The sequence below is a fragment of the Vicugna pacos genome, chromosome 1 (assembly GCF_048564905.1).
Source record: "Vicugna pacos chromosome 1, VicPac4, whole genome shotgun sequence".
Taxonomy (NCBI): Eukaryota; Metazoa; Chordata; class Mammalia; order Artiodactyla; family Camelidae; genus Vicugna; species Vicugna pacos.
The window spans coordinates 117,573,004-117,597,522 of record NC_132987.1 but is presented as its reverse complement, the minus strand read 5'-3'; the positions used below and the strand labels follow the sequence as shown (position 1 = coordinate 117,597,522).

Sequence of the window (24,519 nt, the reverse complement as noted above, 5' to 3'; positions counted from 1 at the left end):
CATGTATAACTGAAAAATTGTGCTCTACACTGGAATTTGACACAACATTGTAAAATGATTATAAATCAATTAAAAATGTTCAAAAAAAATCATCATGACATGCACTACACCTCCAATCCCAGGGTTAACATTTCTCCTATGAATGGGATGAACTTAGTGACAGAATACTACATCTGCCTCTCTATGGGTCCTAATATACCATGTGTTTTTCCAGTGTAGTTTTTTGTTTTTAATTTTCAACAGAACCTTAAGACAAAATCACGGAACTCAATTACAGTTAAGGAAAGGTACACAAATGTATATTCTTATATACAATGTAAAAGTAACTGTCCAGTGGATAAATGCTGCAAGGTAAAAAGAAAGGGTACTAAAGCCTTTACTTTGTATCTTGGGAAATCAAGAGAAACTGATTTTAATTTTAATAACAAAAAATTTGAAAGAATAGAAATTGGCAGAAAGAAAGGCAGCATAGGGAACTGTTTGATTTCATCTTTCTGGGAGGACAATCATTAGTTTTTTAAGTAATAAATAAGATCTATAAACACATTACTATATTTAAAGTGACGTAAGTAACCAAAAGAAGAACTTAAAAACTGAAGATTAAAAGTTTACCACTAAGGAGTGACAATGAGGAAAAGGAAACTGGTATTTCATTTTTTACTTCCAGAATGGGTTATGTTTTATTAACATATGCCTGTAAATTGAGTAATTAATGCCTAATACAGAATAAATGTACAAATATGACTTTAACATGTCAGCTGAGCATGGCCTAAAAAATACTAACACCTCTAAGAGGAAAAAAAACTGGTTGTAACCAGGAGGTTACAGAAGAAACAAGCATTCAACAAATACTTCTAGTTTTTGTAACTTCATACAAAGCAGATCTAGGTTTGTAATACAAAGGCAAATATTTACATTTTCAAGTGCCTGCTTTTTGAGTACTTGATTCGATGTGGATTATGTGGATGGTGTGTAAAAACGCAAGTGAACTTATCTGTGCTTCCCTCTAATCTCTAACACAGACCTATTTAATAATATGAATCTCTACACTTGTTTAAAAGACTAGCATTTAAAGGATACACAGGCCTCAACTAAACTAAAGAAGGACCAGTAAACAGTAGTCTGATGTCAAAGGAAAAGGGAGAAAAAGCTCTCAGAAAGAAATTCAGTCTTAACGTATACTTTCGGAGTAGTTGATCTACGCTATCAAACCTTAAACAATAACTTTTTACATCAGCTTTTTTAGTCTGGTTTCCTTTTAAAGGATCTTACTTCTTAAAACAAAATTTATTCAAAAAATGTTTTAAATAATGGCCAGATCTATCCATTTTCTAAAACTACAAAAACCAAATTCCATCAAGTTATTCCTACACTCAAAGCAAATATTTTATTTCACTTGTTTCCACAATTCAAATCACTGTTGATCAATACACATTCTTCACAACTCATATTTGCTTATTTAAAAACACATGTTCTTTTTTAAAGCAGTAATTACTTCCACAGACTTCTGAGAAAAGCTAATACAGATAAACTTATTGTATCTTATCAAAACCAAAGAGTAAATTATTTATGAAGCCCCTGAGAATCCCTTTAAAAGACGATACACAATACAAAAAATAAAAGGTCACCAACATCAACAGATTGTTAATGGGTTTATTCTCATTAGTTCAACAAATATTTAAGAACTGATTATGTTCCAGGCATTACACTAATAAATAAGATCCAGTCCCTCCATACAAAACTTTAACATTTCTTATATAAAATGATACTATGAACAAAATTAAAACACAAATGTACTGGAAAATTTGTCAGAAGTAACTAACAATGCAGGAATATACTGGTTAAGAGTCAGGAGTCAAGCTCCTGGATTTGCAATTTGAGCTCCATCCTTACTAACTGTGTGACCTGGGGCAGACTACCTAATTTCTGGCTGTGTTAATCATCATACCTATCTGAGAGTTATCATCAAGAAAAAATGAGTTAATAAATGTAAGTCATTTAGAAGAGTTTCCAGCATACAGTAAGAGTCAATGAGGAACTCTGATAAAATTAAAATTTTTAAAAAGATACTCAAGTGAAATATCAGCAAAACACAGTAAAAGGAAATTCACAGAAGATATAAAAACATATTCATTCTCACTTAAAATTCAGATAAATGAAAATTAAAATATTAAGTTACACTTTATCAAATTGGAAAATACTTTTAAATAGTCAGGATTCTAGAGTATGGTAAAATTCTGTTCTGTAGGTGGTTAAAAGCATAAACTGTTCTTTAAAAAGACACTTGAAAATATGCATCAAAAGTTAAGACTTTTAAATGTACATATTCTTTAACTCAACATGTGCAACTTTTAGGAACTGCACCTAAGGCAACAAATCAAAAATGAAAACAAAGACTACCACAATAATTGTCCACTTAAACATTATTATGAACTAATCAGCAACAATGGGGAATAGGTTAAATAGTAACTGATTTGAAGAACACTAACTACTCATTAAAAATGATGCTATAAAGAATACTTATGATGCAGAAATGTTTAAATTTTAAAAGACTAAAAACAAAGTAAAATATGACCCAGTTTTGCTTCTTCAATACTGTTTGAAGGAGCCACATTTACATAAGGTTATCGGCAATAATGTATAAACTAAAAAAATACAATTATATTCTCTGTTTGGACTACTGATAATTTTTATTTTCTTCTTTACAGAAGTTCTAGCTGAGCTAGAATTATTATTAATTAAAAATACACAAACTGGATTGTGGTGGTGATAGCTGCCTAACTATAAGTTCACTAAAAACTCATACTTACTCAAACTGCAAGAATTTTATGATATGTAAATCATATCAAAGAATGTCAAAGTTTATTTTTACTTACACACACACACACACACACACACACACACACTCTCTGTCTCTCTCTCTTTACTTATATAAAAGGTGAAGGACAGGGAAAAGGTCTCTGCCCTTAAAGAGAAAAAATGGCAAACATTTCGTGTTTTATTTAATGGGGAAGAGGGAGGAAGAGAGTATTTCAGATCTCTTTCAACAATAAATTTGCATAACTGTAACAAAATCTTTTTCTACTAGATTCATGTAAAAATGGATGTTAGACAATCATTTCAAGTATACCAGTATGAAAAAAATAAAATGTTACTTTTCAAGGTAACTTGGTTATTCTCTGGTGGATTCCATAAGAAGTGCTCAAAGACACCAACTGCCTCCAAATTCATACTCAGGTTCCTAACATTTTGTCTGCTGTCTGTACACTTCAGTCAGTTGAGCTGGATATAAAAGTCTTGGCTCTCCCTTCTTTTCCTTGCATATATTAGATGTTACTCGATTGCTTCCAGCCTAAAGCATTGCTATCAAAATCAGACAGTCTAATATTCTTCCCTTAAAGACTCTGGTCTTTACCTAGATAACCTGGGAATTTTCTTTAAAGTCTAAGAATGTTTAAAGAGTATGTCTACATGTTGGTCATATTTGGATCAATTTATCCAAGAATACAACATGCCCTTTCCAAATGTAGTGGGGCCAACTTTTTTTTTTATTTCAGGAAATTTACTTGAGTTATAATTATCAGAATTTATTAATTTCCATTGCTTTGGTTCTTCTTCAGAGACTCTTATTTGTATGTTGAAATTTCTCTGCCTCTGTTTAGCAAATGTCACTTTCTCTAGAATGCTCCTTTATCTATTTTTCTTCAATTCTTTTTTGTTTCTTCTATTTATCTTCATTTTCTATGAAGTAATTTTCTGTTGGGTTTTTTCTCTCTTGTGTACCCTACAGTTTAGGCTTCCTTTTTAATATTTCCTTACTCAGATTTAATTTATGTTGCTTTTTCATATTTGTATCATTTTCTAAATTTCTGTGAGTTCATTTTGAAACATTTGGTTATAGTTTTCACTTGTTTTATGAACATTTCTTGCTAGTATGTCTTCATTGTCTGTAGAAATATTACTCACTCCTTATTCCTTTTTTCTTAGGAAAACTCTGTGAGGAATTGGCCATGATCCTAGCAGTTGCTCAATTTCATGTAAAATAAAAAACTTTAAGGAAACTGGAGTAGTCTTCCTGGCTTTAGTAGGCGTCCTCTTCGTTTTCATAGAGAGGACATGAACAATACAGAAACACAGTCTCATACATGAGGTCTCCTCTACTAAACTCCCCACTTCATCTGCCTTTTGTCCCTTTTCCTCCATTGCCTCCATCCTGCTTAATGTGGATTCTATTGCCAGCAGTGTCTACCTTAGTGTGGGACTTTAGCCAGGAAGGGAGCTTGAACTAGTTAAGTTTTGAAAATTCACAGGAACCAGATGGGTGTAACCCACAGAATTCATCATGGGCCCCTGGTATCCAGGGAACGCAAAAACTCTTAATTTCAGCTGCTGGTTTCAAGCTTGCATGCCACACTTTCCAGGGAGTTCTCGTTAGCTAGCTTGGGTTTCTCCTGTTCTCAGGTCCATCAGATACCTGCTGCTTCCTTCTGCATCTTTCACAAATGTTGAAAGCTCTTGTAGTTATTGGAGATTTGTCCCCAGCCTACTTTTATTAGGGTTTGTGGAGATACTGTTCAGTCTTGCAGGATGTCAGTGAATTTGTTTTTGCTGTTCTAATTACTGTTTCTAGGGAAAATTGTGAAGATTCAAAAAGTTATGCCCTGCTGTCATCTTCCCAGAACTCAAACATTCTTCTGGAGGTACATTTGGTAAGTATCCTACTAAAATCTAAAATAATGAATAGGAATCTATTTGCTTTCATCTAGGCCTTGAATAAAGGCATTATGGTCTAAGAAATTCAACTTTACAATGTGGCTAACTTTAGGTTTCCCATCGCCTTTTCTATGAATATCATATGTTCTCTTATGTGATACATACATGATGTGATCATTATTAACTGCTTCCACTTAAAAATTTGAAACTTAATGAAAATAAGAAACATAAAAGGAGAACAAAAAATAATGTGAACTCTTAAAACCATCTGAAGAAATTTATTAAAGCAGACATTAAGAGAGTGAGATATTTTTAGACATTAGGAGAATGGCAAAAATCGTTCTTTTTCCAAGTATTCACTGAGAACTTTCTATGTCACAGGAACCCTGCTGGACATACATAGGGCACAGAAAGACAGTAAGCCATGGCCTTTGACCTTGAGAATTGGACTAGCTGGGACCAAAAAAATGATGAGCAAACATGTGCAAATGCCATAAGAGCATTAAATAAAACCACGTGCTATAAAGAATCCTGGGGGGGAGAGATCTATTGAACTCTACGAGGTTGGTCACTTCTTGTATTTCTGAAGCAACTGAACTTTCTCCTCCACTGAGTATACACTATCACTTTTATGTTTTCTAAAATAGAAGACTCTTCTTTTTGCCAGCTGAATTAGAAACTTAATTTTTAACTATAATATTCAATGCTCACAATGATAAATTAAAAGACAAATATTCATCTAACACTAGTGAGTATAACCAAATAGCTTTCTAAACAGTAGTATGAAGGGCCTTAAAATTTTTCTAGCCTTATACTTTAACTTACACTCCTAGGAATAAATTACAAGAAAATAATTTAACATACAACTAAACACTTAGGCACAGACGTTAGTACTTAAAAAAGAAGAGTATATAATGATGTCTAATAAGAGATACCCGACTTAACTAGGAAATGAACATACAGAGCAATAGTCTTAATATCAGCACACTTTAAAATAAATTTCTAAAGTAATTCACTTTCAAAAAGTTATGGTTCTGAATGCTCTGAATTTGCTCCAAGTTCAAAAGGACAGCAGATCACTATGGTTAGTTTTTGATGATGCAGGGAAAGTTCACAATATAATGTTAAGCAATCAAAGAAAATATAAACAATACAAAAACAGATTCTACCCAAGCACACCAACCTGATTGTTCAGGATAATCTTAATCAAAAATGGCATCAAAAACAGAATCCTGGAAGGGAAAGTGCCACTGTGCAATGGGCAACAGAACTCCAGCTATGTTTCCTTCCACTTATCTACAGTCTTATCAATTTCAACTTTTTTTCACTGATACTGTATTACTTAGTAAACAGGGAGAAAAAGTTAAAACCTGACAACAAAATAAATCTACTAGATTTACCATTCACCAAAAACAATCAATTCATTGAATTATTAAGCACAAAATCAGACTGCTTGGGGTTAAGAAATGAATGAGAGCTAAAGAAGGGAAAACATATTTTTAAAAGACCAGATACACAGGACTATGTGAAGAATGAATCCAAAAGGAGGCAAATGGGCAATACGCACCAAAATATTAAAATGTACACACACTTTGATTTCCCCAATGCCCCTGGTATATGAATGGGATTAAAGAAGCTGGTTTTACTTAAATTTACAGATCTGATTTCTAACTGTTCTGTATTAATATGCCATACTCCTGTGATCACTGAAGAAGTGTGCAAACTTTGCCCTACAAAACTCACACTTTAAAATGAGTGAGAGAATCTAAAATTAAAAACTCTGCCACATCAAATGGTTTTAAGCACTTAAATTCACAGAAATATAACAAAAACAATATGAACCAATCAGGAGAATTTAAAATAAATTTCTAACGTTATTCATCCTCAGAGTTACAGTTCTGAATATTCCAGAACAATTTCAAGTTTGAAAACGACTAGCCTATCACTATTGTTAAAAAACAATTTCAGTTGTTAAAGAAACCCAACAAAATACAGAATGTTATCAACCGCCGTATCCAACAGCTTTCCCCATTAATGTTCCCCTGGACATTAATAGATATAAATAAGAAATAAAAGGGAAAGGAAGTTCTCTTATCAAATAAACTGGAAAAAATGCAAAAGCCTTTATGTTAATGTGCACGGTGATGTCTGGGGCAGTGCATTTTCCAAATTTAATCTCATAAGTAAGGGATTTCTACGTCCTAAATAAACTGAATTTGGCTACCTCTTAAGTCAAAGGGGTTAAGAGCGGCTCCTAGTTTCCCAGGATGAAGGTGTGCTTGGGTAGAATGATGCTACGCATTACTAACAGGCATAAAGAGGAGAGGAGGGACTGTGTGTAGGAGAGACAACCAGGAGGCAGTTACCTAAGTCTGGAGCTCAGAAAAGCAGCATGGGACACAAATGGAGATTTTGACAACACCAGCATGTGGGTACCAGGCGAAGCCTTTACTACTAACCAGAGAGAACTTTCTGCTTTTACTCCAGAGGCCTTGAGTTCAAAAGACAAGTATTTAAAATTTATCATAAGCATTCATTGTGTAATTTGTTTATGTATCTGCCCCTTCTTCCAACTGAAATGTGTTCCTTGATTCCTAAGCACAGGAATCCTTATGAACAGAGCACTATTACAGTACCTGGTACAAAGCAAATGTTAGCCAAATAAAATGTTTGGCCACAAATGATTTTTCTTCCAAAAATCAAAAAATAATCCAATTTTACCTAATTTAAATCCTTACTATATTTTAAAATATGCAAAAATACCCTCAAATTAAACAAGTACAGGAACACCTTTATACACATGTACCAGAGATATATCAAACTTTAACTCTGCCTTGCTGTTCAGTAAAAATCTATTAGTAAGCTTTGGCTTTTGAAAGACCAGTCAAAGCATCCTTCAATGTCCTTGCTAGCACCCGTGAACCTGCACCTCATCAATGAAAGGGTATGAGAGAGTAAGGCAGTCAACACTGTGACTGCCCGGGGAAGCAAGATTCACTTTCAATGAAAAACTCCTTATGAGCTTTTATGTGTTAAAATTCTATCAGTTGAAGTATAACAAATGTGTGTATAGTAAAATAAGAGCAAACTGCATTAATTAATGATGATCATGAAAGCTGCTAATTTTACATTCAGAAACAATTGTTAACATTCAAACTGTTGAAAGGGAATACACCAGCAGCTAATACATACATTAGAGTCTGACTACCTTCTTGGTTTTCTCCTTTATAAGCCAGTAAATGTTTATAATTTTTAAAATTGGATTGTATCATAAATCTAGTATTTGTAAATTTTTGTGTTTTGGCATTCATAAAATTAACTAGATAACCTTTATAAATTGTATTTACTCTTTAGATATTTCATTTCATCCATAAGCCTTTTAAGAAAAAGAACTATTTGGAAAGTCTCTGTCTTGTGAAGATAAACTAGAAGTAAAATAGTAACTTTGCCATCTCAAAATTCCTTAAGGGAAAGTCTCCAACATCATTAATATTCATAGATAAATCTATGAGACACCCCAAATACACTGTTCCTCTACTGACCTCAGTTGAAAGTGAGCATCTACCTGGTATAGCCAATGTGCAGTAGAGTGCCCAAGGAGCAAGCCGGGAGCAGACAATGATGAGAAACTCTTCCTGCACCAAAATGTCACACTTATAAAATCTGACAACATTTTCATAAAATTCTAAATTTTTCTGTAAATATTCCTATTTATTTCTCTATGACAGTGATATTCAGCTTCCGCATCATATTGATTTTATCAGCCACTCGACCAGAATGTGTACGGAGGTGTACCTCTAGTATGTGTAGGCAAATATATATGTGTGCCCCTGAGAGACTGATTACAGAGATGATTACTCCATCACTTTTTACTCAAAAATCAATTACCAACAGATTCTTTGAGTCCCTCATGAATGTAGAATATTATTTGATCTATAATTAAATTTAAAATATATTCAAGCACATTTCTTCATACATGATGGCACATCTGAGACATTTTTAAATCCCACTCTGAAATCAAAAAATGGTCATTTCTTTTCCTTTTAGAAGACAAAGATCACCAAAATCAAAAACCAATCACAAAAACTTTTAACACTTTCACCAACCATGTAATTAAGTATCTATTCAAGATTTATGTAGTTACTTCTTTTCCAATTAAAGACCACGTTTTCTTTCAAACAGTTTATAAACCAAGTTAAGACTATCTCTGACCAGGTCTACAAATATAAGCCACCTGGTTCAACAAAATGCCTCATAATTGACCTAATTTAAGAACATGTAAGTTTAAAAGCTAGTAACATTCTACCCATTAGCTATACTGTATTTTCATGGGTTTGAACACAGCCACAGATGGAACAGCCTCCATCTTTCCATATATGAATAAGATCACCTTAATTAACTATAAAGCAATCCAAAATACTCTCTTCAAAACTGCCTTCTTTACTGCTTCTCCTGTATATTCAAGTGACAAAAGGATAAAAGAGAAGGAGAGAAGGAAGAAAGTAGAAGGAGAGGAATGGAGGCAGGGATGGAGAGCGGGAGGAGAAAGGCAAGAAAGTAAAAACAAAATCCCAGATCATATTTTTTTAAGAAATCATACGTATGGGTGTAATATCCTCAATTTAATTGTGTCAGTCTTATTTAAGACATACCACTACCATCTACTCCCTATGCCTTTAAAAGATTTGCTCTATTCTAACAGAGATTTGGGGAAACATGCATTCAACCATCAAGGTGAATATTTTATTTTTTTAAACAGAAATACTTCAATTCTCACCAATATATTAGCCAACCATCCCCTTTTGAAAAGGTCAAGTATGAGCAAATTACTATGCTGTATTTGTATTAATACCATTGCCAGTCACTGATTATCAGACTGGTTCCCAAAGTTTAATAAATATTCCAACTATTTTTGCATTTATTGATCTAAATAATTCTCCCCACTAATGCTGTTTATCAGAAAGCTCCCCCATTCAAAATACACCACCAGTCCCCACATTCTCTCAGACAGCCATAGTTTTACTGTATTTCAAAACTTGAGTCACCTGTATGCATCGTCTTCTTTCAAGTCTCATATCATCCTGATGGGGTGGGGGAAGGGAGGGAAGAGTCCAGCAGCAAAACTATAACACTGTGTGAAGAAAAACAGATTATGATAAGAGATAAGGATGCAAGACAATTACCCCTAATTGAGGAACATCTAATGTAACTATAATTCCCAAAACATACAGATAAAATTATTGCAAATTCATTTAACTAACACTTATTTAAGCTTACTTGAAAATAATTTTCATTAGTAAAAATCAATTATACGTAAAATATAAAGTAGTAAATTGTCAGGGAGAAAAAGTTTTAAGATCTGGCTACTACCAACAAAAATTTCACACATTTCTAGGTATGAAATAACTGTCAAAATTCCACTATTCTGTATAATTTATCAGAAAAAAATTTACATTGTGTAATCTACATCAATTCACAAATCAGTATGAATGCAACTTCACTCTTAACAGTGGCTTACTATCAGAGGTAATGAAAGTTACTTTATAGGAAAGATCACATGCCAATCTACCAATGCTATTATTAAATTAAGTTCTGAGACACTGCTCACAACTGCTCCCCTAAGCCCACAAGCCCTCTTCTGCTCTCTTGAGTGGCTTCTCTTATTATGGTAATTCTTTCACTGTACTTCCCACTTGTTACTTCCACTGCTATTTCATGACCGGCCAGCAAATTCCATAATGACTGATGGAAAAGCAAAAGCAACGTCGTGGTTGTTGTCAACTGGGAGCACACGACGACAGAGGAGACAAAGACAAGCACAGGTTGAAACCTAACTCATAAATGAGTTTGGTCTAAAAATCATCTTTTAAAATGAAACTGTGGAATTCAGTCAGTATTCCTAATGAAACAATGCTGTTTATGTTGACCAAGTTCCTAGGTTAGCCAAAAGAAACCTCCTGAGCCCAAAAGACAGTATACCGGTCATGGGCACTGGGAACCCTGCAAAAGAAACACAGAAGCCGAACCAATTCTAGATCCTCTCTTTATCTGGACAAACTCTAAAATAGGTCATTTTCCTTGTGAGCACCATCCCAACTCCTGACGCCTTTAATTCCCTAAATTTTACATGATAGCATTCCAAACATCCTGCTAATAATAATCCTTTCCCCCAAGTATGTTCCTAAATTACCACCCAAAGCTCCTACTGCCTCAATGTAGTTCATTTCAGGTATGTGATAGGAAGAAATCAACTGGACTGAAGTAATTCACTTTAACATTTGCAGTTTTTAACAAGGATGAAGGTACCCCAAATAAACTCCTAACTGGCAGAATTCTAACAGTGCTGCAAAATAACTGAAGCAGTTGAGAAAAACCATTTTTAGGCAAGTGGGTCATAATATAGGTGAGTCTTTGTTTATTGCCCCCAAATATTTCTGCTTTTTACTTATTTCTCCTTCTACTTCTGAAGGTATTTAAAAGCTCAAAATCACTACTCCAAATAGCAGCAATGAGAAAAGGAGCTCAGGGACAAGGGTTTAAATATATGAATTACTTGTAAATTAGGAATTGCCTGTGTCTGAAATCATTTCCTATATTCCAGATTCCATTCCTGAAGAATCACTTTTCCAGTTTTAGATGCTGCTGTGGTATCAAGTAAAAACGTAGACATAAGACCCACTGGCACCCAACGTGGCGGAGGCAGGAGAGTGTATAGATAGATAGATGAATGAACATTAAAGTATTGCACCAAAACAGTTTTATCTGCAAAAATAATCTTTAAACCATCAAGATTAAAGATTTTTACTTCAAAGACATAGTTTCCTAATAATTTTACCCTCATAAATGGTCAGTCTTTACAATTCTGGCATGAACTATGGTAAAGGAAAATGTGAATTAAATCTCTAGCTATGAACTACCTATCTCTGAACCCTTCAGGCACTCAACATCATATTCCTCACCTATAAAATGCCACAATGCTACTACACCTACATCCTGCCAACTTCAATGGTTTCAACAGGAAAAGCTATTATTAACACAAAAGCACTTTATAAGAAGAAAGTAGAATCAAGTAAGACATTAGTATTCTTTTCATTTTATTAAAAGTTGTTAGAAATTAACAGTATTTCATTACTGTTTTAAATAGCTAAAGGAAAGAAATATGGGTGAGCCAGTGGTACAATGGATAATGCTTCTGACTCTAGATCATCAAAATGATCTCACTCTAAAAATGACATCTTTTAGAAAAATCATCCACTTCATCACTACTCATATGAAAAGCAGCCTTTAGCAGAGTAAAGAATCTCTACAAGTTACAAAATTTGCTGATGACATATGCAGCAACTAAATGATCACATACTGAGTGATGATAACCTCCCTGAGTCTTAACCTCAGATTACTTTAAACCTTAGATTACTTTAAATAAAGAGTCCAGTGATTACTCTAAGGTATCTTCCAGGCTGGTCACTTTTCAAAAAATAACTTTATATCAGATGTGAGTTTTATGACAGTAAGTGGGTAACAGCAAACATCAAGTGTACTTTGCAAACTATACATACAATTTTCTTTCTAAAGAAGCTTAAAAATCCAGAAAGTCATATTTTAGTTTTTTCTGAGAAAAACCTACAGTGAATCTTTCATCTTTTCCCTCACAAATGGTGTCATTCACAAATTATGGAGCAAAATGAGATGTTAGTGAAAAGTATCTACTATCCTTACCACAGGAATCTCCCATAATCCTCAAAATCTTTTGCAGTATGTTTTAGCTCACATTTTGCCAAAGGCAATATAATGGTCTATGAACAATCTAGGAACTGATCTTAAGTGGTCTTTGAAGCTAAACTTACAAACCATTTTCCAGTTGTCTGAAAATCACCGCATAAAATTAACCTACAGCACATCCGCAGGAAGACTAGAACTTCAACAAGCCGAGTTTAAGTGCACGGTACACTCAGGTAGGTATCAGACTCAGTCTCTTGATGTCCGTCTGTCTCTCTTTCTCAAGGCGGGTTGGGGAGACAAGGAGGATATCAAGACACCCAATTAAAAGCACTATCGTGCTGAGATTTATAAAATACACATTTGGAAAACACTAGAATGGGAAAAAATTGAAATGAATCCTTTAGCATGATATGGCGAATCCAGATTAACTCAGGAGTTAAAGAACTAAATGGCAGGTGCTGATGTACTCTGTAATGACAATGTTTTGGCCTGTTGCAAAACTAAAAATTCTATCTAGTTTCAAAATAAGGTAGTAGGGAAGTGTTACAAGCAGCAGGTGGAAAAATCAATATGATACAAGATTCAGAAGTACTAGTAGGTACTATTTTCTTAAACTGGATGGAAGTACAGAGTTTTTATTTTTTTAATTTACGTGTTGTATATATTCTCATATATTCACAATTTAAAATTTTAACCCACATGAAAAAATAAAAATAATGCACAACGAGATTAGAAGGACAAGTCTGATAGTTCAGAAGATGCCAATTAAGAATAAGCTACAAAACAAATAAATAAACTACAGAAGTGAAACCAAGGAAAACTTAGTTGAAAGACCTAAAAATTGACTCCGTGGATTAAATCACAATGTGATTATCTAAAAATCATACACTGTGACTACCTTTCCTTATAAACTTCTGCTCATAAGCACTAAAAGAGTAAAAGACGTGACAGAAGAAAATGTCTTTTCGCCAGACAATAATTTCAGAAATAGTTTCAAGAATTATAACAACTAAAGGAGTCATGGAGAAATGTTTTGATACCTACCACAAAAGAAAAAAAAAAAATCTGTAACGCTAACTCCCAATAAGATGACCAAACGGCATACAAAGAAAAAGCCTTTCCACCCTTTCCACTAACTGGGGGTTTCAAGAGAAATCCTAAAAACAAAGAATATTTATGACTTCCTCCCCAAATCCCAAGGAAATGGTTACAGTCTTAAAAAGTTAAAAAGGCAAAATGCATAAGACATCAAATCAAAATTATGAATAAAACTGCAGGGAAAAGGACACTTGCTGAACACTTACTGTGCACCAACCACTCAGCTGAGACACTTCCCAGACGCTGACACACTGAATAGCCTACCAGTCCTACAAGGAGGCAGTGTTACTTCTGTTTCATCAATGGTGAAATCAAGGGTCAGACAGACTAACTGGACTGGCAAAGGTCACAGCCTGCAAACTCTGGCTCCACAGTGAAGTTCACTACCTTCTACCACAGCAAAATGCCTCTCATTAAGGATCACTGAAATGGTTATGAGAAAATTACAAACCTGCAAAAATCTAGGTGACTAAGTCTGATTTTACACTTACCACTCACTCTTCTGCCTCAACCATCCTAAACATGAAATAAAGCTTATCAGGAGTAAATTATTTTGTAAAAAGTATTTCACTTTAGGAAAATGGAAAAGTAACTCTCCTGAAAAGTTAGCTCAGCAAAGCAATTCTGATTATATTAACAATTTGTTCTAATTCCCTTTACCAAAAAAGAACTATTAAGGAGACAAGCTGAAAAGTGTAAAAACCAAGCAGATAAGCCATTTTTGCACTAACACCTAGGGCAAGATAAAAGAACATGAATGAAAGACTCTACACCTGGGTCTTGGACTATATGACTCCAGTGGCATGCTGGAAGTGGGAGGAGCTGACAAATGGGTTAAAGGGGATAGAAGGATGTGATTTCTCATAAAATTGAATGAAAAGAACTAACACAACCTGAGTAAGCACTGGAGAGAAGGTTCAAGAAGTAAGAGCTAGGGGAGGGTGTAGAACCAGTGGCAGAGCGCACGCCTAGCATGCGTAAGGTCCGGCATGAGATCCCTAGCACCTCCATGAAATAAATAAACAACTTAGACCTAATTGTCTCCCCCCACCCCATAAACAGTGCTGTATGCCAACTATATCTCAATAAAACAGGAAGGAAAAAATTTAAAAAAAGAAGAAAAGGAGTGGGTAGATTAAATAAATATTGCCCCAAATTTTCGTTACCTCAAGCACCAAGTTCCCTGGCCTCTCTAAGACTTAATCTGGGCTAAACTGGGACCAAATTAGGCACTGAGTATTTAGATACAGCAATAAATACAGGAAAACAGGAGAGAAATAACTCGTGGGCATACCATCTGTAACAATGCATAATGCATTCACAAGTATCTTTCTTAAGACTGAAGGGTAGAGATGCAAACACTTCTCAGAGTAAGCGATGACTAGTGTCAACTACAGGGTCCCTGTCACTAATTCAAAACCCATAATCTACCACTGATACTTTATTTTGTTTGGCATACTGTCTAGAGGGTGTGAAAACAATGATTTACACAGGTTTCCATCAACACTCAGGTTTCTCAACATACTTTTACGTATTATCTTGTATTTCAAGCTCCTCAAACATGAATCAGTATGTTTAACCACACAGAACTTCTCAGGAAGCTAACTTCCACTACCAGAGAGTGACTATTACTTTATTAAGTATAGATACTAGGAAATACGCCTACCATAAGCAGACCTAAGTTCCAGAAGACTCATTTCTAAGGTAACTGGTTTAAAGTCAACATTATGCACTATTTCAGTTATATGAGGAATTACGCAGACTTTTAGAACACTGACTTGCCTCTAGCCCACCTCTCACTGTTAAGAGTTTCAGGTCCAGATATCTGAGAGTCCAATGAACTGACTTTGATGTCACAGTTATTCCCGCATATGAGATGTTTTATATTTAATGGACACGTAAGTACTTTCCTGTAATTCACTGAATTCCAATAATTACATAAGGTAAATAGCACTATCATCTCTATTGGAAACAAAGGCCCAGAGAAATGAAGTGGCCCCAAGTCACACAGGACTCACTGTAGAGAGATGAGACTGAAATTCAACCAAACTGACTTAAAAGCCACTGATCTCAGGCCCTGTGTTAAACTGATTTACAACCTCCCCATCCTTCTCTCCTGCTCAAAAAAGGGGAGGAAAGACCAGGCAGGACAGGAAAAAAAAAAAAATCCACTTCTCCTTCCTGTATTCTCAGTTTTGGTTAATGGTGTCACCACACCTCAAGCTCCCGAACTAAAACCTTCATCATCTAGACCTCTTTCCTACTATTTACCACACATCTAATCCACAAATTTTTGTGTTGGATTTCACCTTAGAAAAGTGAGTTCTGTGAGCCATTCTAGGAAATTAATGGAACCTACAGATGAGGTCATGGAAACCTCCAATGTGTAGCCACTGAGTCAGAAGCATGGAACAACCTGGGCTTGTGACTGTCAGAAGTGGAGGGTGGTCTTGCAGGATTGAGCCCTCTAACTGTGAGAGCTTGATTTCATCTCCAGGTAGACAGTGTCAGAATTCTGCTGCATTCTTGGACACCACGTTGGCACCTGAGAACTGCTTGGTGTGAAAAAGCCCCCTCCCTCCCAAAACACACATACACACATGCTGAAACTGCGTACAGGAACCCTTTGTAAACAGCAATTAAGAGCAGAGTGGTATGAACAGAACACCAAGATTTGTTTCAGTCTCTCCTGCTGATGTGCCTGCTTCGTATCACCTCTGCACAATGTACTCCAACCTTCTGTTATTCAAATCGATCCTAGCTCGTAAGAGGAATTAAAAAGGGGTGGCCCAATGACCTCTCGGTGCTCTGAGAATCAAACAAGGTTGAGACGCACTGCGTAGTGTCATCCCTCGTTACATCCCCCTCCCTCACCTGAACATCTGGGACCATCTCTTTCATGCGTGTATTCCATAAACAAAGCTTACCTATCAGACAGAAGACACTTAGGCAGAACATGGTCAATCAATGATAAACAGCCTGCAATCCCTTCTCATAACTAGTTCATAAGAAATGCAGTAAAAAACCACTCTGCTCGCTCTTTCCTTTCTGATAGCACTGACTTTTCTAAATAGGATGGTCTAAAGTATTTAATGTATGTATCTCACACACATATAATTTTATTTATAAAATATACATTATATATAATTAATTTACGTAAGTGCATGCACACATATACTTAGTTGGTTATGTGTACTTTTATACATATAATTACATATAATTTTATAAACCACTGCTTCTAATTATCCTTGAATTTCAAAAATACAGAAAAATAACAAGGTCCAGAAATAATCAAAAACACACACTGTTATTAACAGCTTACGTTTTCTTCCAACAAGCCTATTACTAAGAGTAGTAAAATGAGTTTAGTCTTACTTATTTTCCCAGTTAAACTTTTGTGAAACTTAAAGAGAAATGCTACCTCATCAAAAACTCTTAAAACATGTGGTCTTATACTTCAGGGTACCAATTATCCTCCATGTCTTTTTCACCTTTAGCCCCAAACTCAGGTGTTAGTCTCCACTTCCATCTCCTGGATCCCTCATTTCTCTTCTTTTAGAATAAAAGAAGTACCTTCAAGGTTTGGTCTAATAATTCACTAATAATTCTGGACTCTTTCTCTACTCTAACCGCTCACTCAGTATCTAGTCCAACAAGCTGCTGGATGTCGCCTACGTCCCACAGTATGACAACTCACTGTGCTGAAAGCGCACCCTCACCCACCCCCTTTCCTTACACAACCCACATTCCCACCTCTACCCTCCCACGACCATTCTTTCAGTGACTTGACTAGAAACTGCTGACTTCTTTGTCTGCTCTAAATGGTCCCACTCAATCCTATGAATTTCAAAATGCCTAACTTCTCCACACCTAGCGCAATCACCTTGGTCCTGGTCCTTATTTCACACATATTACAGATGCCTCCTAAACTCAGCATTGCCTAGGCTAGATGGTGAATCAGAAATAATAGGGGAGGTTCCCAGCTAGACTGCACAGGAGTCCACTCCCAAAGATCCTGACTCAGGAAGCACGGAGAAGGACCTGAGAATCTGGCTGTTGGGTTTTGTTTTCTTTTTTTTTTTTAACTGAAACTAAAACTTCCAGATTATTCTTGAGCACATCCAGACTTGGGAATTATTTCACTTAAAGACAGCTTATCAGCTGATCCTTTGTCCCACTTCACTGCATATTTAGCTGCCACACAGACACTCCTGAAGCACAGACTTTCAACCTAGACTTAACCCCTCTGAAACTTAGGAACATTAGACCACATCTTACTGCCAAGAACTCAGAGCTTGGCATGGCATTCTATAAAATGCCACAAACCTCCTTCCACATCGATGCTGAAGTCATTTCCCCTGCCTAAAATTTGCCCTTTCTTTACTAAATCTTTACCTAAATCCTATCCACTCTTCAAGACCATCTCAATTCTCCCTCATTCAGCTTACAGCCACTCCAGTCTTTCTTATCTACCACTATAATTTATTAATTATTTATGTTACATTGTTATGAGTGATGTCTACTGCTTGGTGAATCTCAATCTCATATTTGTTATATCACAGTAGATTTCAATAAGCACATTGGTATACAATACAATAACAACATGGAAAATACTGTCTTATATAGAAAAAAGTGGGTTATAAAGCAGTACGCAAATACCACATATTTATTTTTAAAAAGAAGAGAATAGTTGTGTGCAGAAAAAATCTGACAGTTTGTACAAAAAATGCAAATAGTACTTATCTCCAGAGAAAGGAACTACAGAAAACTGTTATTCTTATCTTCTGTATTTTCTAAATTTTCTAAAATGAATGTGCATTTTGTAATGAAACAAAATCTTAAACCTTAAACTCTTAACCTAGAATTTTCTTGATAAATGAAATTTCTGTAAAAATGACTGGCCTGGGGTATCAGCAGCCACACTGTCACAGTCTCAATACATACATGACTTATCTGTTACTGTCAACATTTCCCAGCCCGGGCTTCAAATTTCACTGGCCTCAATAGATTTGACGTTCCAACTTTTGGGACCTCATTCCCGGCCATGCAAATCAATCATATACATATAGGCCTGCTATTTCACCAGCTGTCTGGAGTGGAGTTTTATTTGTCTCTTGTTTTGGTTTGTTCTTTCAATCAAAACTACAAGACTTAACATAATATTGCTGCTCTTTTATTTCCATATCAGGCAGGAGACATAGAACAGCTGAGAAAACCAGAATTAGTACTAAAATAAATCTTAGGAATAAAGGTCTGCTAATACGTTTAAAACATCATCTTAAGCACTCCTTCATCCTTATACAGAATAAAATCCAAAATATAGTGAAAATCAACCTACCTTAAAGAATAATTGTCAGGATAAACTATACCAAGAATTTTCAATCATTAGTCACAAACTGCATGCTAAATTCCTCTATGCTAACTTAGGTTCTTACGTTTACTGCGCTCTGAAGAAACAGAAAACAGCTATACACGTCCTCCAGAACACTCTTCACATGCACGAAGCCTTATTCCTCAGCTGCTTCTCCAGCTGAACATCAGGACACTCAATCACTCTTCTCAAATCTAATTAGCCAGGCCCAGTCCACTTTTCTTGCTCAAATCTTATGCTTTATTTCTCAACTTATGATCTTCAGATCTGTACACGGCATAACCGTGACAAGCATTGCCCCTCCACAGGTTTCTCCCTGTGGCACTGATTCACATGCTGTTTGTCGTCTGCTTGGCATCATGTTCAATCTCTACTTTTAGAAATAACATTTCATGATGGAAAATACAGAATTTACATACAAAAAAATGTGTCATCAAAAATAAAAATGTTCAACACTTAAAGAAAATATGACAAAGATTTATGGTACATTCACACGATAAAATGTTATGTTAATCATTTAAGTTCTTACAATAATTATATTGCATGACGGAAAAAGTCATGCATTCTATTATATCACAAAGAACCCGAACTCTTCATCAAAGCAGTCTCAGGAAAGTAAAATAAATGCACAGAAGAACACTCTGGAAGAAAATACATAAAATTATTAATAATGAGTATCTTCGGCTAATAAAAGATTGGATGATTTTTAATTTTCTTCTTTATACTTTTCAGCGCATCACAACTTTTATAAATATGCACAACTTTCATAATCAGGAAAAAATGGTCCAAGAAATTTAACTTCCATCTCAACATAAAAGTCATCATGTAATCTAGTTATGGGCCGCAAATGAGAACAACCTTTTAAGTATCTGCAATTTTTAAAACTCCAACATAGGTTAAAAGCTCATGATAATAAACTATTAAAGATCTTTGTTTTTAAAAATCAGCTAATATAATACTGTTAGGTCACTGTCCACGTAAGATCCAAAAAAGTACTTTAGTTGCTTAACCCAGTGTTCAAGGCCCAAAGGTGTCAGGCTCCAGAGTCAGCCTGCCCTGGTTTAACTCCTCGGTCTACAACTTACTGCATGGCCTCAGCAAGGTTCTGAACTCCTAGGTGACGGAGGACAATCCTGTAAAACACTGTTGTGTTCTCAGGACATCACACACGCAAACCACTGAAAACACTGCCCGGTAAAGCGCTCAATACATGCTTTATACAGTTATATTTTATATTGTCACTCCTCCACTTTTTCAGTCTTATCTCCTATATAGGCTTTCCGCAAGTCTACACGCTAGTCACAACGGACAAAGCCCATTCCCCAAATACTACTTTTTTGTTCAGACTGCTCCACGAGCCCTCCTTCTTTCCTGCTTGTCAACACCATGCTCCAAGTCCAACACCAACGCTTTCTCCTCCAGAAAGTCTCCCACTAGCAGCCCCTACAGACACCACATCCCCCTCCACCCTGCCATAGCATTATTTATACCCCGATTATGCCCCACCTTCACTCTGCCCTAGACTGTAGGTAACAAACCACATGCTTGTCGACATCTAGCCCTACAAAGTGGGAAAGGCCTTGTTCATCTCACCTTTCGGAAGGCCAGCTTCCTCAACTATAGCAGACTCAAAATGTAGGAGGGAAAAGAAAGCCATACTCAACAAACCACATCACCTCTAAGAAATACCTGCTTTTGCAACCAGAAAACTACTAGAACTCATCAATGAATATAGTAAAGTTGCAGGATACAAAAGTAATATACAGAAATCAGTTGCACCTCTATACACTAACAATGAAATAGCACAAAGGGAAATTAATGAAACGATACCACTCACCATCATGCCGAAACGAATATAAAATACCTGGGAATAAACCTAACCAAGGAGGCAAAAGACCTTTAAGCCAAAAACTGTGAGACAATGATGACGGAAACTGAAGACGACATAAACAAATGGAAAGATATATACCATGTTCTTGGATTGGAAGAATCAGTATTGTTAAAATGGCCATACTGCCCAAGACAATTTACAGATTCAATGCAATCCCTATCAAGTTACCAACAACATTCTTCACAGAGCTGGAACAAAAAATGTTAAAATTTATATGGAAACACAAAAGACCTCGAACAGCCAAAACAATCTTGAAAAAGAATGGATCTGGGGAAATCATGCTGACTTCAGACTATACTACAAAGCCACAGTAATCAAAGCAGTATGGTACTGGCACAAAAACAGACACATAGATAAATGGAACAGGAAAAAAAGTCCAGAAATAAACCCATGCACGTATGGTCAATTAATCTATGACAGAGGAGGCAAGAATATACAATGGAGAAAAGACAGTCTCTTCAATAAGTGGTGCTGGGAAAACTGGACAGCTACCTGTAAAAGACTGAAATTAGCACATTCCCTAACACCATGTACAAAAATAAACTCAAAATGGATTAAAGACCTAAATATAAGACCAGATACTATAAAACTCCCTGAAGAAAACACAAGCAGAACACATGCGGATATACATTACAGCACTATATTTTTTGAACCAGCTCCTGGAGTACTGGAATTAAAAGCAAAAATAAACAAATGGGATCTAATTAAACTTAAAAGCTTTTGCACAGCTAAGGATACCACCACCAAAACGAAAAGACAACTTACAGAATGGGAGAAAATATTTGCAAATGATGTGACTGACAAGGGACTAAACTCCAAAATATACAAACAGCTCATACACCTTAATATCAAAGAAACAAGCAACCCAATCCAAAACTGGGCAGAAGACCTAAACAAGTGATTCTCCAATGAAGACATTCAAATACCCAATGGGCACTTGAAAAAATGCTCAGCATCGCTGATTGTCAGAGAAATGCGGATCAAAACTACAATGAGGTATCGCTTCACACTAGCCAGGATGGCCATCATTGAAAAGTCTACAAATGATAGATGCTGGAGAGGGTGTGGAGAAAAGGCAACCCTCCTACACTGTTGGTGGGAATGTAGACTGGTGCAGAAACTATAGAGGACAGTATGGAAGTTCCTTAAAAAACTGAAAATAGACTTACCACGTGATCCAGCAATCCCATTTCTAGGCGTATATCCAGAGAAAAATAAAATTTTAAAAAAAAATGCATCACAACGTCCATAGCAGCACTATTTACGATGGCCAAGACACGGAAACAACCCAAATGTCCATCAACAGATGACTGGACAAAGAAGATGTGGTATAGTTATACAATGGAACACTACTCAGCCATAAAAAAGAATAAAATAATGTCACTTGCAGCAATATGGACAGACCTGAAGAATGCCATTCAAAGCGAAGTGGGCCGGAAAGAGAAAGAAAAATTCCGTATGACATCATTTATATGAAGAAATCTAAAAAATAACAACAGTAATAATAAGGACACAAATGAATTATTATTTTGATTTCTTGAATATGTGTAAGCACACATGACTGTCCTTTATGATTGGATTACTGCATTTTGTTGATTCTCATTTTGTGGTTGGCTTTATTCCTTTGATAAATATGTTAAGTTTAAAAAGCTGAAGATCTAATCTGTTCTTAGAAACAAGAATCAGTACATATATGAAAACTAAAAAATGTGTGTATACTGTATACATGTATTTGCATGCAATATACTGTGTATGTGCAGTCAAACTGTAGTAATTCTACATAATAAAACTGGGGGGGAAAAGAAAAAAGTTATATGAATACCATTTTTGATAGGTATTTCTACGCTTTCACCACAGGATATTAACAATGCAGCAATTCAATAAATATATACACACACAAAAAGAAATATCTGCTTTTGGTCGCTTCATTAAAACGAGTTAAGTTTTTTCAGTATTTAAGATGAGGCAATAAGCACAGTTAAGCCATACCTGCAATTTAATGATGGAACAAGTGACTCTGCTAACTCATTTCAATGCAAAAGGCACAAAATCTGGGATTGCTGATACAAAGAACAGTATGTGAGCTAAAAAAAGTATGTTCTGTAATTACCAACTCACTGTAAATAGACATAATCAGATAAAGCATGGGCATAGTTCTTGTTTCTTGTTCTTTGGGATTTTTTTTCCCTGTTAAATACCAAGCCTCTTTTCTAAAAAGAGTATTTTTAAATGTGGCATTATCTGTGTTAGTAATGTTAGTAAACCAGGTGGGTGAAATACTGATGACTGTGGAAGCAAGAGGACAGGGACACGAGGACTCATTATATTACTCTACTTTTATGTATGTTTCACGTTTTCCATAATTTAAGAAATTTTTAGGTAAAAGTGGTATATGAAATAAGTATTAGAAATACAATTATTTAAACTAAAATAAATGAGATGCTTGACAAAAAAAGCTAACTAAAAGAAATTTGATAAAAAGATCTGATAATATTTCATGACAAGAGAACTTACAAACAACCATGACTAAGCAAAATCTGCTTTTCTAAATTTTTTATTTCTCTTTTAGGAGTGGAGAAAGGGATTAAAACTGTTTGGGAAACTGTTTTACATAAAATGTTGCTTTAGATAAATCACTAACAAAGATTTACCTATGTAAGCTTTGGTTTCTATAAAATTTTTCCAGGGACATTTATTGTATTAACAAATGCACAGCTGTGACGTGACAACTCAGGCAGTTGGGGTGAAATTCCCTCTAGGGTGTCACAAGCTAGCTCTGCGGGATCAATAAAGCACAAACATCCTAGTGCTGAAGTCCAGAAGACAGACACATCCCAGCACTCGTTTCAGCAGGTAGCAATCTCTAGCCACTCTTAGCGGGAAGAAAAAAAAAAAGGAACATTCAACAACATGCCCCAAAACTTCCTTTTGCTATCCAAAGTCATTATTTGATTTTTGATTTTCCTACTTCTTAACATGACACAGAACAACACATCTTTTGTGGTATCTAATACAGATGAATTATATAATAACATTGAATTTATGATCAAATTTAGAGCAAGAGGCCTTCAATTTCATTTAATTCAAATCAATCCTTTATGTGCCTTACTTAAGAGTATCTGAAAGTAAAATAAACACTGAAAATATATGATTATCAAACCAATGATAAAAGCAAATTATTTAATTGCCATTTTAACTGAGGGTTCAAATTCCACTGTCACACAGAAACGTGTGCAAATATAATGCATATCTGTACAACAACATAAGCAGACGTATAAAAAAATGAAAATACAGAGGAAGGTGTCCAGAAAGACAACTGCAAACCTTTAGCAGCAGTATCTCTGGTTAGGACAATGGGGCTGAGACGTGGTGGGGTAGGAGTGGATAGAAAGTTGAAAGAGGGACAAATATGCCTACTTCCACATGCAATTCAGAAATGCCATCATTCAACGCCTACTGAAACAACTGAAAAGTAATTTTAAGTAACTACAAACACACATAACATTCTAAAAATCAGATGATGTCATGATATGAAGAGCTTCAGACTCATCATTCATTTCTTCAACAACTATGTGCTGAGGACTGGACACATAAGGATGGGGTTTACTATCATGTGTCTGCCCTCAGGGGACTCACAGTCCAATGCGGGGAAACAGACACAATCACACTGGTAGCAAATGACACTCAGGATCATGAGGGCAAGGACAGACTGCTACAAGGAAAGAGG

At 35.5% G+C, this 24,519-nt stretch overlaps 1 protein-coding gene across 7 annotated transcripts in view; it reads right to left on the bottom strand.

The window, feature by feature from the left end:
- The window catches only part of DYRK1A (dual specificity tyrosine phosphorylation regulated kinase 1A), a 128,751-nt gene that overhangs the window by 69,813 nt on the left and 34,419 nt on the right, over nt 1–24,519 (bottom strand). For 5 of the 7 annotated variants that reach the window (XM_072969132.1, XM_072969161.1, XM_072969143.1 and 2 more), the window contains exon 2: nt 9,759–9,844. The exons of the other annotated variants lie outside the window; for them this stretch is intronic. In XM_072969132.1, coding sequence (XP_072825233.1) covers nt 9,759–9,768 — 10 coding nt within the window. In that variant the 5' untranslated portion in view covers nt 9,769–9,844. The remainder of the gene's footprint in view (nt 1–9,758; nt 9,845–24,519) is intronic. 7 annotated transcript variants of the gene reach the window in all.